Genomic DNA, 14,341 nt, shown 5'->3' with positions numbered 1-14,341 from the left:
ATATTCACCCCGTGTGGCCTCAGGCCTAGTCCTACACGGATTCTGACTAACAGTGCAGGTCCCCCTGAGGGGTGGGAGAACCCAGTTGCTTTGAAGAGGAAGGGACAAAGTTCAGGAAGGCTTCCTGACAGAGGCGTATCTGGGTTCACATGGTATGCTGACTAAAGGAAAAAGCATACACAGGCTGTCCTGCAAGGGCACTGCCCCCTTCCCGGAGCTCAGTCATCTTTCTCAAGTGTATCCAGGAGTACCTTAAGATCCTAGGAAGAAGGATTCCCAGTATTTAGGGCTAGGAACTGTTTGCTCCCAAGACCACATTTTACCTATAAGGAAACCAAGGTCCAGAGCAGGGTACAGACCAGTTCTGACAGAAGCCCAGCCCAAGGCCTCATGGGGTCCCGTGGTTAGCAGGTACCTCGTGAGCACCCGTCTCATACCGGGAGCCAGAGCAACCAGAGGGATGGCAGAGCATGATTTCTTAAGGCCCGGTGCCCCTGCTCTTTTCCAGAAGAGGTATCTACTTTTCATTTTCCTGAAAGGCATTTCAGGAAGAGGAGGCAGGGTGCACGCCAAGGTGGAAAGCAGCACATACGGCAGATGGAATGCTGATTTGGCAGTCACCTTGGGGGTGGGGGAGAGGGTGCTGCTGGCTCCCTGCCGGCAAGGGCCACACATCTTTCAGAGGGAGGCCTGTCTGTAACTCTTAAGCAGGCCTGACCTACGACAGAAAGCTGCTTTCTGAGGGAGAGCAAAATAAACAACAATCTTGGCTTCATTTATCATCCAGGTGCCTCCACGGGAGAGTGGGGCCACAAAAGCCTTTTTTTGTTTGCTTGTTTTGTTTTTGGAATTTGCAATTGTCTATTTTCTTAAGTCTTCCCCACTAGGCTAGAATCATGCACTCCTGGAGGGTCAGGCCTGGGTCTTGCCCCTGAAATCCCCAGCAAGCCTCATACAGGGGCTGTGTTTGCTGAATAAACCCTCCTTCCCACATGCAGTACTCTTCTTCTTGTCAAGACTTTGCTGAACCATGAAATAAATCCAGAAACCCAGAAAAGAAGAATTCAGAGGTAAAGGCACAAAAGGATCAGGCAGAAAATACTCAGCAGATATAATCAATACAAGTTCAGTTCTTTGAAAGTACCTTTAAAATGGATAAATCTTTGGCAAGTTTTGGTCAAGAAAAGAGAAAGCATGGACAAGCAATGCTAGGAATGAAAAAAGAGACAAACTGACAATGTTGAGATTTTAAAAGGGGCAAGAGAAAATAACACAAAACTTTACAGCAATAAATTAAAAGTCTAGAAAAGACATGTGACCTCCTCTGAAATTACCAAAGCCCTTTTGCAACGGTTACCTCCAGAAACCCTTACACAGCACTGTGCTTTGGACAGCAGTGCTCCAGTTAGGTTTTCTAGAAGGAAAAGAGACTGAGAGGTGGACACCCAGCCCAGGTCCCTGGCAAGCCACCCGCTTTGTCTCAAAGGTCACAGCCACAGGAGCATGTGCCCATCAACAACAGGGACCTGCCACACTCTTGCACTTCTAACCATCACCTTAAGCTCCCTGGTTGGAGGCCAGCCTTATTTATTTTTCCACTTGAAATGCCATAGGAGTTTCACTTTATTTTTACTTCAAAAGCAGCACCACAAAAATCCTTGATGATTAGAGCTCCAGCTGTCCTAAGTTGTTTGTCAAGGGATCGGTTACTCAAATCTCCTATGGAGGGAAACAGTTTCAGGCGAGAGGCCATGGGAGCTGAGAAACACGAATGTCTCATCTCTAAAAACTTTCAGACTCCCTCCTGTTCACTGCCTGGCCTGCCCCCTCCTCCCTTCCCCCAACCCCACCATCTGCTCTCTAGAGAGCAGATCAAATTTTCGGGCTAAGGTACTCTGGCGCCAAAGACTCAGCCCCTCCAAGCTACCCCCTGCCCCCCACCAACGCAGAAATCCAACACCACGACCCAAATGGACTGCAGCCACATGAAACCACAAAGTAAAGTTTATAAAGCTTTATTAAACATTTCAAACAGCTGTGCAACGAACACACCAAAAATAAAAGCTCCGGAATAGCAGTCCACATGTTCCCCAAGTGTGGCCTCACAGTCCCATTCCCTAGATGGACTGCCTCCAGTTCTGTCCTCTGCCTGGCCCACCGCCCTTCCCGCTCAGGCAAGAGAAAGATGGATGATTGAGACTGGACGGACAACCATGCTGGTCCCCAGTGGGCAGGGGCCAGGAGAAAGTCTCGTTTGCCAACACTTGTTACTGAAGCGCAGAAAAAGCAAAAAGCAAGTGACAGTCACAAAGTCTTCCTGTGTATTCTTCATAAGGTACAGTCTATATGCGCAGGACTGAAGGAGCTCCTGGCACAAGGACGATGGCCACTGCTCCCCTCTGTCTTGTCTGAACCATCTCGGAGTCCAGTGCGCTGGTCGCCCTGCAGTCCCCATGCTAAATAAAAACTGTAGCGGCACCTACCATAGCTAGCTACTGCTAAACCTCCAAGTCAGAACACGCTCGATAAAGCTTCTTTAAAAGGAATATACACATGTATTTGTATATACACGCGCACACACACACGTACACACGCACTCACGGCACGCCAAAAAATATCCAAACACCTATTACAGGGATCATGGCTGTTATGAAACACACAAGTACTCTTCCATTCACTCGGCTGGGAACTGCTAGATCTACAGGGACACGCCACACCTCAATCCTGCAGAGCATGCACGGGAGACACGGTGAGGCCCCCCTCCTTGGGACAATTGAGAAAGGCAGGAGGAAGGGCAAAGAAAGTGAGGCTGGGCTGGTAAGCATGAGCCCAGACACCCAAGTGAAAGAGCAACAGGTCTCTGTTACTTCTTTCTTAAAAATGAAGTGGAGAAAATACTGGAGATTTGTGAACAACAAACAGTCAAGACACGTTTTTGTCTGGGCTGCTGACCGGGGAAAGAAGGATGAAAAAGCGAGGCTCTCGGGCGTCAGCAATCTCTTTAAATTCGAGATAAGTGCAAAAATGAGCCCTGTCTTGGACAGGTGCTCCCCCAAAAAGGAAAGGGGTAGAAGAGAACTAAAGGGAAACAAGGACAGGGACTGAGGGGATGGTAACATTCTGGGAAGGGAAGAGACCCTGAAAAGGAGGGGGTCACAGAGGTGACGAGACTGGCATTTTATCTGCCCAGGTCATGCTGGGATGGTGGACCAGGATGGGCACAGACTCCTCGCAGGAATGAGGCGATGGGGGTGACCATCCTGCCAGCCTGGGGGGTGGGGGGGGGGACCGAGATGGGGACAGAACACACACAATCACAAGACCACCCACGACTACAGGACTCTACAATAAAAGCACCGGTCAGTGCCATTATTCACATTATAAGGATAAAACATCACAGGCCAAGAAAGGCGCCGTCAGGAATGTGGCACCCGCGGGGCTGCGGGATTTGAAACTCCAATGCTTTATGACCTATGTCAATGCCTCCCCTCCCATCTTCTGCTTCCTTGGAAAGCTAACCGGGCAGGCTGTTAGGTGCCCACAACGCCGGGGTCATGCGCCGATTCCGGAAGCGGGGAATCAGCACAGTGGTACAGGAAACAGTTTCCCCAGCAGCTATAGCAGATGAGGAACAGGGCTGCCAGGAAAACCAAGGCACAGATCGTGCAAGGCTTCCGCTCCAAGAGGAAGCTGAGCAGGTAGAAGCCCATGAACATGGAGTGGCTGAACCACAGGGCGGGGTTGAGGGGCTTGGGGATGAGGAGGACGGGCAGCAGCCACTGGAGGCAATACATGATCTCTGCTGGGCAGGGCCTTCGCCAAGGCCACCGGGCACCGCTGCAGGAACCGACCTAATGGGAGCCAGCGGGCGCAGGCAGCTGCCCTCCGCTTTCTTCAACCCTCACTCTCCAGGAGCTGAGCCGCTGTGCTCTCTGGCTGTCAGCCCGGGATCACCAAGGCAGCAGGGATCCTGAAGAGAAAAGTCAACACAACAAACAAACAGACAAAAAACAGACAGACAGACAGACAGACACCAAAAAAAAAACAGGAACAGAATGTAGACTTATTTGGGAAAATGGATCATGGTTAACAACAGCAAATGTGAATGCCCTTTCCTCCCTGCCCACCCATGGACGTCTACTCTGCTCCACGTCACCATCTCAGGAAGCTCCTAGAGTATCTCCCCCGGGCCTGTCAGGGAGGTGGGCCAGAGGGCTCTTCGGGCAGGTCCGGCACAGTGGACTGGCTTTGCCTGGGCCCTGCCCAGCAGAGATCATGTATCGCCTCCTGGGGCTGCAGCCCGTCCTCAAGGGCCCCAGACCTCACAATACCGCCCTGTGGTTGCCACCGGATGGCCACGGGCTCCATGCTGTGCCCCCACAAAATAAGAACAAGGTTTGGTTCTGTATCTAGTCTGTCACAGCAGGCGCTCGGGAGAGAGTTAAAGCACCTCACTGCCAGCCGGAGCCCACGGGTAATGGATCCTTGCATGCCCTGTGAGGCCGCAGGGCAGGGGTGGGGGTGGGGGTGCAACACTACCAAATATTTTAAGACGGCAGCCTGGCATCATTTCGCCAAAACCAGCCAACTTCTTCGAAAGTCAATGTAGGGAAAAAAAAATCACCATGCTACTTCATCCAAACTGACCTCGCTTGGATCACTTACACTTTCCATCTGCTGCTGGCACTGTATAGAACCTGACCTCTGTGAGCTTTTAATCAAAATTAATTTTCTATCCACAGAGGGGCAAATGCCATTTGGCCCCTGTGCTAGGTAGCTTGCTGGAGAGGCGCTCTCCAGTGGCGGGCCCCCAGGGCGTTGAGGCTGAGCTCGCAACCCGTGTCTGGGTCTTCCCCGCTGTGCCTGGAAATGGACCTGCGGTGGCCACAACCCTCTGGTGGCGGTAGCAAAACCCCATTCCGACCTCCAGCTGCCCAGCACAACGGGTACAAAGAACCTCGCTGGCTGTGTGAAGTCCTACCAGGGCCTGGGGGGGAGGGGAGCATAAGAGAGAGATTGAAAAGACCTGTCTGGCAGAAATGATCCCAGAGCATTTTCCCACCACTTTTCGGAAAGCTCATCCCACCCCTTCCGCGCACACAAAGGCGCCAATCCCTCCCGCATCCCTCCCACAGGGTAGACCCAGGGACTACTGCTTGTGCGCCTAGAGCTCAGTGCTCTGGCTCTATTCCTTTCAATAGTCACCATGGTAGTAACCGTAAGAAGCTGGACGCAAAGAATCAGAGAAAGTTCCGTGTTCAGGGACTCTCGGGAAGCAAAGGACACGGGCTTACAGCACATCAAATACCAGAATGAGTACCGACCACGGGCCTCTGAAGCCAAAGCTCTGGGAAGGGACACCTCTTTTTTTTTTTTTTTTTTTCCGCTCTGTGGGGCAGATGATCCCCAAGTTAGGTTCTCCTAGTTTTCCACCCGTGCCCAAGGTGGGGTACTGGTGTGTCACGGACACTGGGATAGAAATTGCAGGCCACCGCTCAGAGAAGGAGTTCGGTGCCAAAAGGCGTGCATCCCCTACTCCAGCCCTTTGCGCTATTCAAGAGTTGCAGTTCCTCTCCATTTTACACTAAAATCTAAAAGCGGGCACAGCGGAATCTTCTGGAAAGGGGCTAAGATGGAACTCAGGAGGCGGGGGTCGGTGTGGAAAGAGCAAATGGATTATTTTTTCCTCTCCTGGCGAATGAGGAGCGCCCCCAGCCACCCCTCCTCAATGGAACCCACCCCAGACGCGCATGCGCACTTGGGTGGCGGGCGGATACTTAAGGCGCGGCCACCGCGGCTGCGGCAGTGCGCCCAACAGCGAACTCCGAGAAATCGGTGGACCTTGGCGAACAGCGCTTGCTCTCGACCACTCACCGACCACTCTCGGAACCATGGCGGCAGTGGCGGCAGCCTCAGCTGAGCTGCTCATCATTGGCTGGTACATTTTCCGCGTGCTGCTGCAGGTAAGTGTGCCCAGGTTCCAGGTGGGAGAGGGGTCCCGATGCGCGCCCCCTTAACCGGCAGGCCCACGTCGCAACTGCCGCCTCCCGGACCCATCCTATCCTTATTGCCGCGATCCCTGCTTGCCAGAGTGCCGCGGTTGGCACCGCGTGCCCCCGCGCGTTCCCTGCGCCCTCCTCCTCGCGCAGACCCTTCCCAGTGCGCCCGCGCCCGGCCGGGAACAAAGAGTTGGGGCGCGGCGGGCGCCAGCCGCTGACGATCGCCGAGGCTCTTAGCGACCAACGCGGTAAGAAAAACCCGCTACACCCAGACTCGACCCCAGGAGGGAGGCGGGGCACTTGTGTTTTGCGAAGAGACTTTACGCTCGCGTAGCAAAATTTTCCGCCTTAAAAAATTGCGCATTGCGGGGAAATTTCTTAAAAAAATATATATAGCGCTTGCGAAGGTGGAACCAAAAATAAGTTAGAAAAAGGCACTTCTCAGGCCCAAAAAAAAAAAAAAGCTCTTCATAAAAACCCACAACGAATTGGAGAAAAGTAATTCGCGGGAAAAAATGAATTAGAGAAAATGCGCATTGCAGGAAAAATAAATCAGGCAAAAGCACTTGGCAGAAATAAATGCATTAGATAAAAAGCGCACTGCAGAAAAAAAAATCAGACAAAGGAGCTAACAGAAAAAAAATGAATCGGATAAAAAGCGCTTTGAAGCAAACAATTAGAAAAGGTTCTTTGCAGGAAAAATGGGAGAGAAAAAAAGCGCTTCCAAAAACGGACAATTCGCTTTATTAAAATAAAAAATCAAACAGAGGCAAAGTGCTTTGTAAAAATAAATCAGAAGAAAGCACGTTGCCCACAAAATCATTTACCCTAAAAGCACCCCTTGCAGGAAGAATTCCCTGCTAAGGGAATCCTTTGCCAAAGGAATCGCATATTTCCTTTAAGGTGTTCCTGGAATGCTGCATTTACTGGGTAGGATTCGCTTTTCGAAATCCTCCAGGGACACAGCCCATTGCGAGAAGTGAGGTATACCTAAGTTGTGGGTCCAATCAGCTTGCTGCCATGCAGCCTTCAGCACAGTTGGAAAAGCTCCAGCTGCCCTGACTCGTGGACAAGCTGCGCCCGCGCCTGCCTCTAAGTCCGACGGGCGGGCGGGCGGGGCAGGGGGTGGGGTGGGGGCGGGCACGGCAGCGCTGCAGACGGGCTGCGGGTGCCTGCCTCTAAGGGCAGATCCCGGGTCTCTTGCTGCAGGTGTTCAGGTACTCCCTGCAGAAGCTGGCATACACGGTGTCGAGGACCGGGCGGCAGGTGCTGGGAGAGCGCCGGCAGCGAGCCCCCAACTGAGGCCCCAGCCCCCAGCCCTGGGCGGCCTTGTCACCAGGTGCTCCTGTGCTTCTCGGCCAGCATGGGAGCCAGTGCCGCGCAGGAATGGGGGGTCCCCTGTGCTCTCTCGCCAGAGGAGCATTTGCCAAGGTCAGTGAGGGGCCGGTAGGCTCCTGGAGAAGCAGCACCGACAATGACGACAATACCAGATCCCTTCCAAGCCCCTTTGCACCCCTCTGACTGCTGGGTGGGGTAGAGGGAGGAGGGGGGTGGGGGGGAGCTTACCCCCAAGATCTGGGCACAGGCAATGCATTCTGATCTGGACCAAGTCGGGACAGCGCCATCCCAGCCCCGCAGCCATGGCCGTGCTAACAGGCCCACCACAGAGATCCAGACAACCACACCAGCCAGCAGAATGGACATTCCAGCATCACCAGCCGAAGCCAGCCCTGAATCTCGATGCAGCAGACAAGGCACCAGCTGCGTGCCTGTGTGGCGGGACTTGAGGGCAAGAATGAGGAAGGAGGATTAAGAAATGGAGGGGGGCCCTCTCAATGTCCCTTGCCTACAACATGTGCATTCCAGCCTTGCTGCCTTTGCTCCCTCAATTCCCTTCCCCCACTCACTGCCTCCTAAGCCCACCCCAAAAGAAATGTGTCACTCAATTTGGACCTATCAACCAGTAAATGAATCCCATCTTTACTAAAACACCTTCTCTGAGCCCCCAGCCCCTCACTGATCTTGCTTTCCCTGGTCTCACGCAGTTGTGGTCAATATTGTGGTAATCGCTAACTGTACTGATTGTATAAGTGTGCATTAGTTGTGTCTCCCCAGCTAGATTGTAAGCTCCTGGAGGACAGGGACCACCTCTACAAAAAAATAAAAAACCAGTACCTCCCCCATCTCGCACAGTGTCCCAGGACCCTGCGGGGTGGTGGAAGTGCACCAAAAAGTTGTCTCTTGTGACTTCTTTTACGGCTTCAACACATACTCCTTAAGACTGAACTGATGTACCACTGTGGGGGGGGGGGTGGCACACTACTTGAGAGAGGGAGGGTGGGGGAGGCAACAAAGGGGAAATAAGCTGGGACCCTCGCAAACCCAGCTCCATCTTCACTTAATACTGTTCTGAGATAAAGGAACACCCCACCACCACCACCAAAGAGAAAGGTCTACATTCTTAATTGTGGTCTCAGAATAAAGGACCACTTACCTTCCCCAGAGGGGTGGATGCATTCACTTGTCCTGGAATAATGGGCCTTGGCAGGTAACTACTGGGAAAGATGGGAGGCAAGAAAGGTGGGACTATCCCTCAAGATGGGGTGCTAGAGACCAAGGGGGTGATCAGGACTTCAGAACATAAAGTATTATCTCCATCCAGGAACCTGAAGGAAGTGAGCTCTGGGCAGGGTGGGCACTGGCTTGGACAATGAGTATCAGATAAGAGGTGTGGCGTGGTGCCTCCTTGGCCCACCTTATCCCTCCAGGCCCTATAACCCCTACGGGGACCACTATAAGGACATTCTACTCTGCTGTGCTACTCTCCAGGTCTCCTAACCGACACCCAGGAAACTCTCTAGCTCTCCCCATTAGTGGGTTCTCCACTTCTGGCATTAGCTTCCATATTCTTGGGACTTACCAGGTCCCTGGCCCTGGGCTCTCTCCTGCCATGTCAGGGTAGATGAGCTGGTGGCCTGGCTGTTTGGCTCCTGGCTTCTTTCTCTCCTCTTTCACTCTTGAGTGAGTCAGGACTCCTTTCACATGGTCAGCTGACTGCCTCACCAAATGGCCCTGCAGCCTGTTCAGCCTCGTCTCTGGCTTAATGTATCCCTGTCACTACACACCTGTTCCTGGGTCAACACCAAGGGAGGATTTGGAGCCGTAAATCTCCCTCTCTGCCACTTCCTCAAATCCCTTAGTCACAGTTGTCACAAACACTTCTGGAGCACTAAGCACCTCGCCCCTTGAGCCTGATAATATCTCCCCTCCTCTAAGCAACCCCTTTCTAAACCCCACTGCCAGCACCTCTAGAGGCACCTGTAACTTTAGTACAGCATCAGAGAATTATGGGAGTAGAGGGTACAGACCTCAGTTTTGGTACTGGCCTTTGTCATCAATCAGCCCAGGGAAAATGGCCAGGTCGCATCCTACCCCTCACCATCAGCTCCCCTTTGTACCAAGGCTGCTAAGATCCAGGTAAATTCCAAGATACTAGCAACATTCTGCCTTCAAAGTGGCAATCAGGACCCATGGGGACTGGGGTGGGGTTGTGTAATCAGAGACTCCCATCTCCCTTAGGCTGGGTGACTCCAGCTTCTACTATAGCCTGCAGGTGGGGTGGATCTCCTCTTGCCCCAGGCTGACTCATCAGCAGGCAGTGCCCACACCTCCCTTCTGAAGTTGTATCTTGGCAGGCCTCAAGACTGGGAGTTGCTGTGGTTTTCCACACTAAGCCCACAGAACCGTGAACATTTTAACATGTGTTCTCAATGAAGACTGCCTCACCTCAGAGCCTTCAAGAGGTATGCCCACAGCCTCACTGTCCCACATGCTCTAACCTCAGCCCAGTTAGAAGGTAGCTGGATTCAGACAGGCATGGAAGGGTCTGGCTGTTCTGGACAGAGCATGCTCCCCTCAGCTTCCTGTACCCCCTTTAAAAGGCTGGAAGCTGCTGGCAGCCCCAGGCTTTCCAGATAATCTTGGCAAAGCTCACTTGTGGGGCTTCTCCATCCATCCATCAGAGTGGCATGGTGAGATGACAGACTTCCAGGCAAGCGCTGTCCTGGTGGCCTGTATCCACGTGGGTGGGCTTGAGTGTGCAATGTCCACTCTCCCACTTTCATCCTTCATCCCCAAACCCTCATGTTCTAGCAGCAAACAACCCACTGGAGAAGGCAGAAGGGATGTGTCCACTTTCTGTTCCTGTGTGGTGCCTAGAAGTCTGGTCCAAACACACCTTGTTTATAAAAATTTTTCCAGAAGCAGTACCAATAAAGCATTTTATTCTGATAGAGAGCAATGGTAGAAGTTAAAAACGACTACAGTTTCATTGCAGGGCCCTTAGTCCACAGGCCTCCCTTTCCCCTAAACTATCTCCACCACCCCTAAAAGGCTCTGTCCCTGTAAGACCAAGGATACAGCAGATGATTTGTGAGGGGATTGGAGTGGCTTTGGAAAGGCAAGACTCTTGGCATGAATACACCAAGAAGGATGTCAGCATCAGCCTAACCAGGTAAGCTGGGTGGGGGGGGGGGGGTAGGGTTAGGTACCATGACTTTCAGAGTTGTGGGGTCTATGTGACACCGCTATCTCTACCTCTGGAGTATTTGGATTGTGACTGAAGGAAGGGGTGGGGGACAAGCTTCTTAAGCTTTAGCTGTGGGACAGCAACAGCTTATTACACCTGCGCTGGATGAGGGAGCAGGTTTGCTGTGAGCCATTTGCTTCGGATCTATTTTCAAACTTGTATCTACTCAGGAGCCAGCACCCTAAAGTGAGATTCTGAATTTGCAGTTAGTTTTACCCCCAGAGATTTAAACGTGCACAAACGCGCACACAACACACAAAACATTAGTCTAACCAACAGTCTCTTTTTCCCTGGTGACCTATGACTTCCTCAGTATGCCCCAGAGTCATGTCACCATCTTCTCTGGGAAAGATACTGTTCACCCTCCCCTCCACCCCCTCTCCCTCCCACAGGGCCCACACCCCAGCAGGGTCCAGATTCCTGAGCATTCCCAGAACAGGAAGTCAAAGAGGCAGGCAACACATGGTCCTTGGTATAGCACACAGTGACAGGCTTGGAATGGAATGCATATGTTTCAAAGAGAACAACAAAAAAGACAGCCAAACCCAGACTTCCAGATTCCTCTTTGAAACAACATATTACAGATAAAAGGTTAAACTGTTTTTTGGCAGCGATTCTAACAAGACCAATTACAGATCCGGAATTGATCTGGTCACTGGAAACTGACCAGGGCTCTGAATCTTTTAAAGATTTGCTTGACATTAATTAGTCTCTGATTTAAAATAAACAAATAAACAAGATCTAACACTTGGCATTAGCACTTAAGCTGGAACTTTTTTTTTTTTTTGTCCTGGCTTTGGTGTTGCTGTCCAGAAGGCTGAGGGGATGGCTGGACCATGTCAGGCAGGGCAAACAGAAGCTGTTCCCAACACACCAGCTCCCTGAAAGGGATAAAACACGATCCGAACCTATGAACAGAAAGATCATTCGCTCCCTAGGACAGATCCCAGTCTGTCCCAACATTTAGCGTTGCCCAACATTTAGCGTGGAAAAGGGACACGGAGGCCTGGAAGGTATTTACAGAAAGTCTGGAAGGGGTAAGCAAAAAGAACTGTTCCCCATCCCCCATTCTTTCAGGCCATTGGTGTGCCAGGCATTCCGTTCCTTCAGCTGCCCTTGAGGGCCACTCCCCATATATACTGGAGGAAAGGAAATGGAGACCAGACTTGATGTAAAGTTATGAGATAGGTAAGAAGCACCCGCGACTCAAAGCCGAGCGCCAACCTATTACCCCATCACCTTAGACACCAAAGCGGGTGCCTGGGGCGGGAGACCCCTTTACGCCCCTCTCACCCACGCCCCTTTTGATTAAAAAAAAAAAAATAAGACTGAAGGGCCGGGGACAGAATAACAGGACTCTCAGAAGCTGGGCCCCCTGCCATGGGCCCCTGGGACGAAGAGGCGGTAGTCGCGCCCCTCAGCCCCGCGCTCCCCGACTCTGCCTGTCCCGTCCCGGGAATAGACAGGCGAGCACTGACCTTGGAGGCCAGACCGAGACCCAGGGGTCCGGTCACTCGGCCTCGGGCCGGGAAAGGACCCCCGAGGCCCAGGTTAGGGCCACACAGGGCAATCACGTGACACCGGACAGGGGTGGCCCCCTGGGTGCGCGGAAGAAAAACCCCAGAAAAGGACGGGGAGACGCCTTAAGGTGACCCCGAAGGGACAACATGGCGGCGCCGCCGCACTGAGGGCCTCTCATCCCGTCCCCAGGGGGCCGACGCCACGGTACCTGCGAGCCCTGCCATGGCGCCGCCGCCACTGTCGCCTTCGCTGCCGCAGCCTGCCTCCACCTCAGCTCGCCACCGACGCCGCAGGAAGCCGGGGAGACGCCCCCTTCGTCTTCGAGTGGAGCAGTCCGAGGACCCCTCCTGGCATTGGGCTGCCTCCATAAGACGCCTGATCATAAACCCCAAATTGCGGTCATCTTCGCCCGATATCCCCGCAAGATTCACCTCAGATGAGCCTTTGAAAACTTTATATGTACGTGTGAGGAACTGAGAGAGCTCTCACGTCTTCAAGTCCAAAGAATTTTTAATCAGGCGCATCTCGGGTAGTCCCGAATCAGGGCCTCATGGTCCCCTCATGCATATGCAGCAGATTGTGATCCTTACTCAGTGAGAGCCCGAGGGGGCGTACCTTAGTCTTCGTAAGTGAGCTCTGGGTTCTGCTTCCCTGCGTAGGTCACCCGTGTCATCCGGGTCAAACCTTCTCGTGGCTCAAAGTCCGCCCTATCCCTGGCCCTTTCACCAAGGTGCCAAAGTTCAGGAGCGGAAAAATCGGGTTCAGAAATTAGGACCTGACTTGGGTCAGGACCTGACTCCTCCCCTTTCCCCATACACGTTGGGCATCTTGCCCACCGCGAATCTCAGCTTCCCTAAGGTGCGATGAAATGCTTACCTCACAGAGTTGTTATGAAGGTTGAATGAGTCAGGATTCGTTTATTAGCTAATTAAGCGCATTCCTTGAGCGCTTACTATCTGTAAGTGCAGTGCCAAAGGCAAGAGGGTTGAGTGGAAGGTGGAGTGGAGAGCTGTAGACCCTGCCCTAAGCTCAAGGCTCTGCCAGCGCAGTGTGGGCAAGTGTAGGGGCGGGCAGGGGGCGGGGGGGACGACAGTCAGCAAACAATGACTGTGTTAATAATATTAATCAAATCAACAATCAATTATGCGGCGTGGGAAGTGTAGTGGGGGAACGTAAGGAGGATTCTGAAAAATGAATGAGGTCCTAACATGGGGTAAGGGGTGAGGGTGGATACGCCCTGAGAAGCTGGCATTTAGACTGAGAAACTAAGGACGGTTAGGAGTTGTGCAGGGCTAGAGTGAAAGGGTAAATGTTATAGGCAAAAGAACCATTTGTCCCAGATGAGGTGGGAAGGAGCAGGGTAGGGGGAAGGGGTGAGAAAGGAGTAGTGCAGGTAGAACTACCAAATGAATTTGGATTTTATCTTGAGAGTAATAAGCCATTTTTGTCAGAGGAATGATAACGAATTTGTTTTACAAAAGGCTACCCTGGTTGCATGGCTTGGAGGACAGTTGGGAGCAGATGTGGGGGGACCAGTTAGAAGGTTTTTGGAGCTTTCTAGCTATGAAGTGATGATGACTTAGGGTGGTGGTTTGGAGAGGTGGAGAAATAAAGGATTAAAGAGTAGATGTGTGCTAAGGAAATGGCAAGAACATCTAGGTTTTTGTCTTGAGTATGAAGGAGTCGAGTCCTTCACTAAAGTGGTGAAGCTTGAAGAGGGATCAGTTGAGGGGGAAGATAAAGAGTTTGGCCTTGAGAAGGCAAGTTTTTGAAATGCTTGGGCAAAGTCTAGGTGGAGAGGTTCAATAGGCATTTCTGTATGAGACAAGCTCAGAAGAGAGGTCTGGGCCGGGGATTCATATCTGGGTAGCATTGGCACACAGGTGATGGATGAAATCATGGTGCTGGATGAGATTCCAAGGGAGGGGAGGTAGATTTTTCAAAAACACAGATGAGGAGGAGGAGCCAAGAAAGGAGGCTGAGAAACAACAGAGGGATAGGAGGAGGACCAGGTGTGCACGGGATCCCAGAGAGAAGGTTTCAAGAAGGAGAAAGTGCTTAGTAGGGCTGACTGCTGTAGAGGACAGAAGTGGTACCATTTGGTTGGGTTACAAGGGGGGCTTACGGACTGTATCCTTTATGTTGTAAGTCCACAGAACCCAAAAAACCCCCAAATCAACTGGCTTAAAAAATAAGTAGGCTGCCACCCAATGGCAGATTAATTGAGTGGCTT

General features: G+C 52.2%; 2 protein-coding genes across 4 annotated transcripts; one reads left to right on the top strand and one right to left on the bottom strand.

Annotated features, from left to right (window-relative positions):
- Positions 1–1,999: 1,999 nt before the first annotated feature.
- LOC111141380 (bladder cancer associated protein) lies at positions 2,000–12,389 on the bottom strand. The gene is made up of 2 exons (XM_022493883.1): positions 12,317–12,389; positions 2,000–3,970 (listed from the first exon to the last, which is right to left on the bottom strand). Exon 2 carries the CDS (start codon positions 3,792–3,794, stop codon positions 3,531–3,533), a length of 264 nt encoding a protein of 87 aa, XP_022349591.1. The 5' UTR covers positions 3,795–3,970; positions 12,317–12,389; the 3' UTR covers positions 2,000–3,530.
- Positions 5,403–8,285, top strand: LOC111141379 (neuronatin). Of its 3 annotated transcripts, none has more exons than XM_022493880.1 (3): positions 5,403–5,963; positions 6,903–6,978; positions 7,209–8,285. In XM_022493880.1, the coding sequence occupies exons 1-3, from the start codon at positions 5,751–5,753 to the stop codon at positions 7,436–7,438; spliced, it is 519 nt and encodes a 172-aa protein (XP_022349588.1). In that variant the 5' UTR covers positions 5,403–5,750; the 3' UTR covers positions 7,439–8,285. The 3 variants fall into 3 exon arrangements, with proteins under 3 accessions (XP_022349588.1, XP_022349589.1, XP_022349590.1); XM_022493881.1 differs by having other exon boundaries at positions 6,903–6,983; XM_022493882.1 differs by lacking the exon at positions 6,903–6,978.
- Positions 12,390–14,341: the final 1,952 nt, after the last annotated feature.

This window comes from Enhydra lutris, unplaced genomic scaffold (genome assembly GCF_002288905.1).
Source record: "Enhydra lutris kenyoni isolate GAN:26980312 unplaced genomic scaffold, ASM228890v2 scaffoldscaffold6, whole genome shotgun sequence".
NCBI lineage: Eukaryota > Metazoa > Chordata > Mammalia > Carnivora > Mustelidae > Enhydra > Enhydra lutris.
Note: the sequence above shows the minus strand (reverse complement) of the source record. Positions and strands in the feature narration are given on the sequence as shown.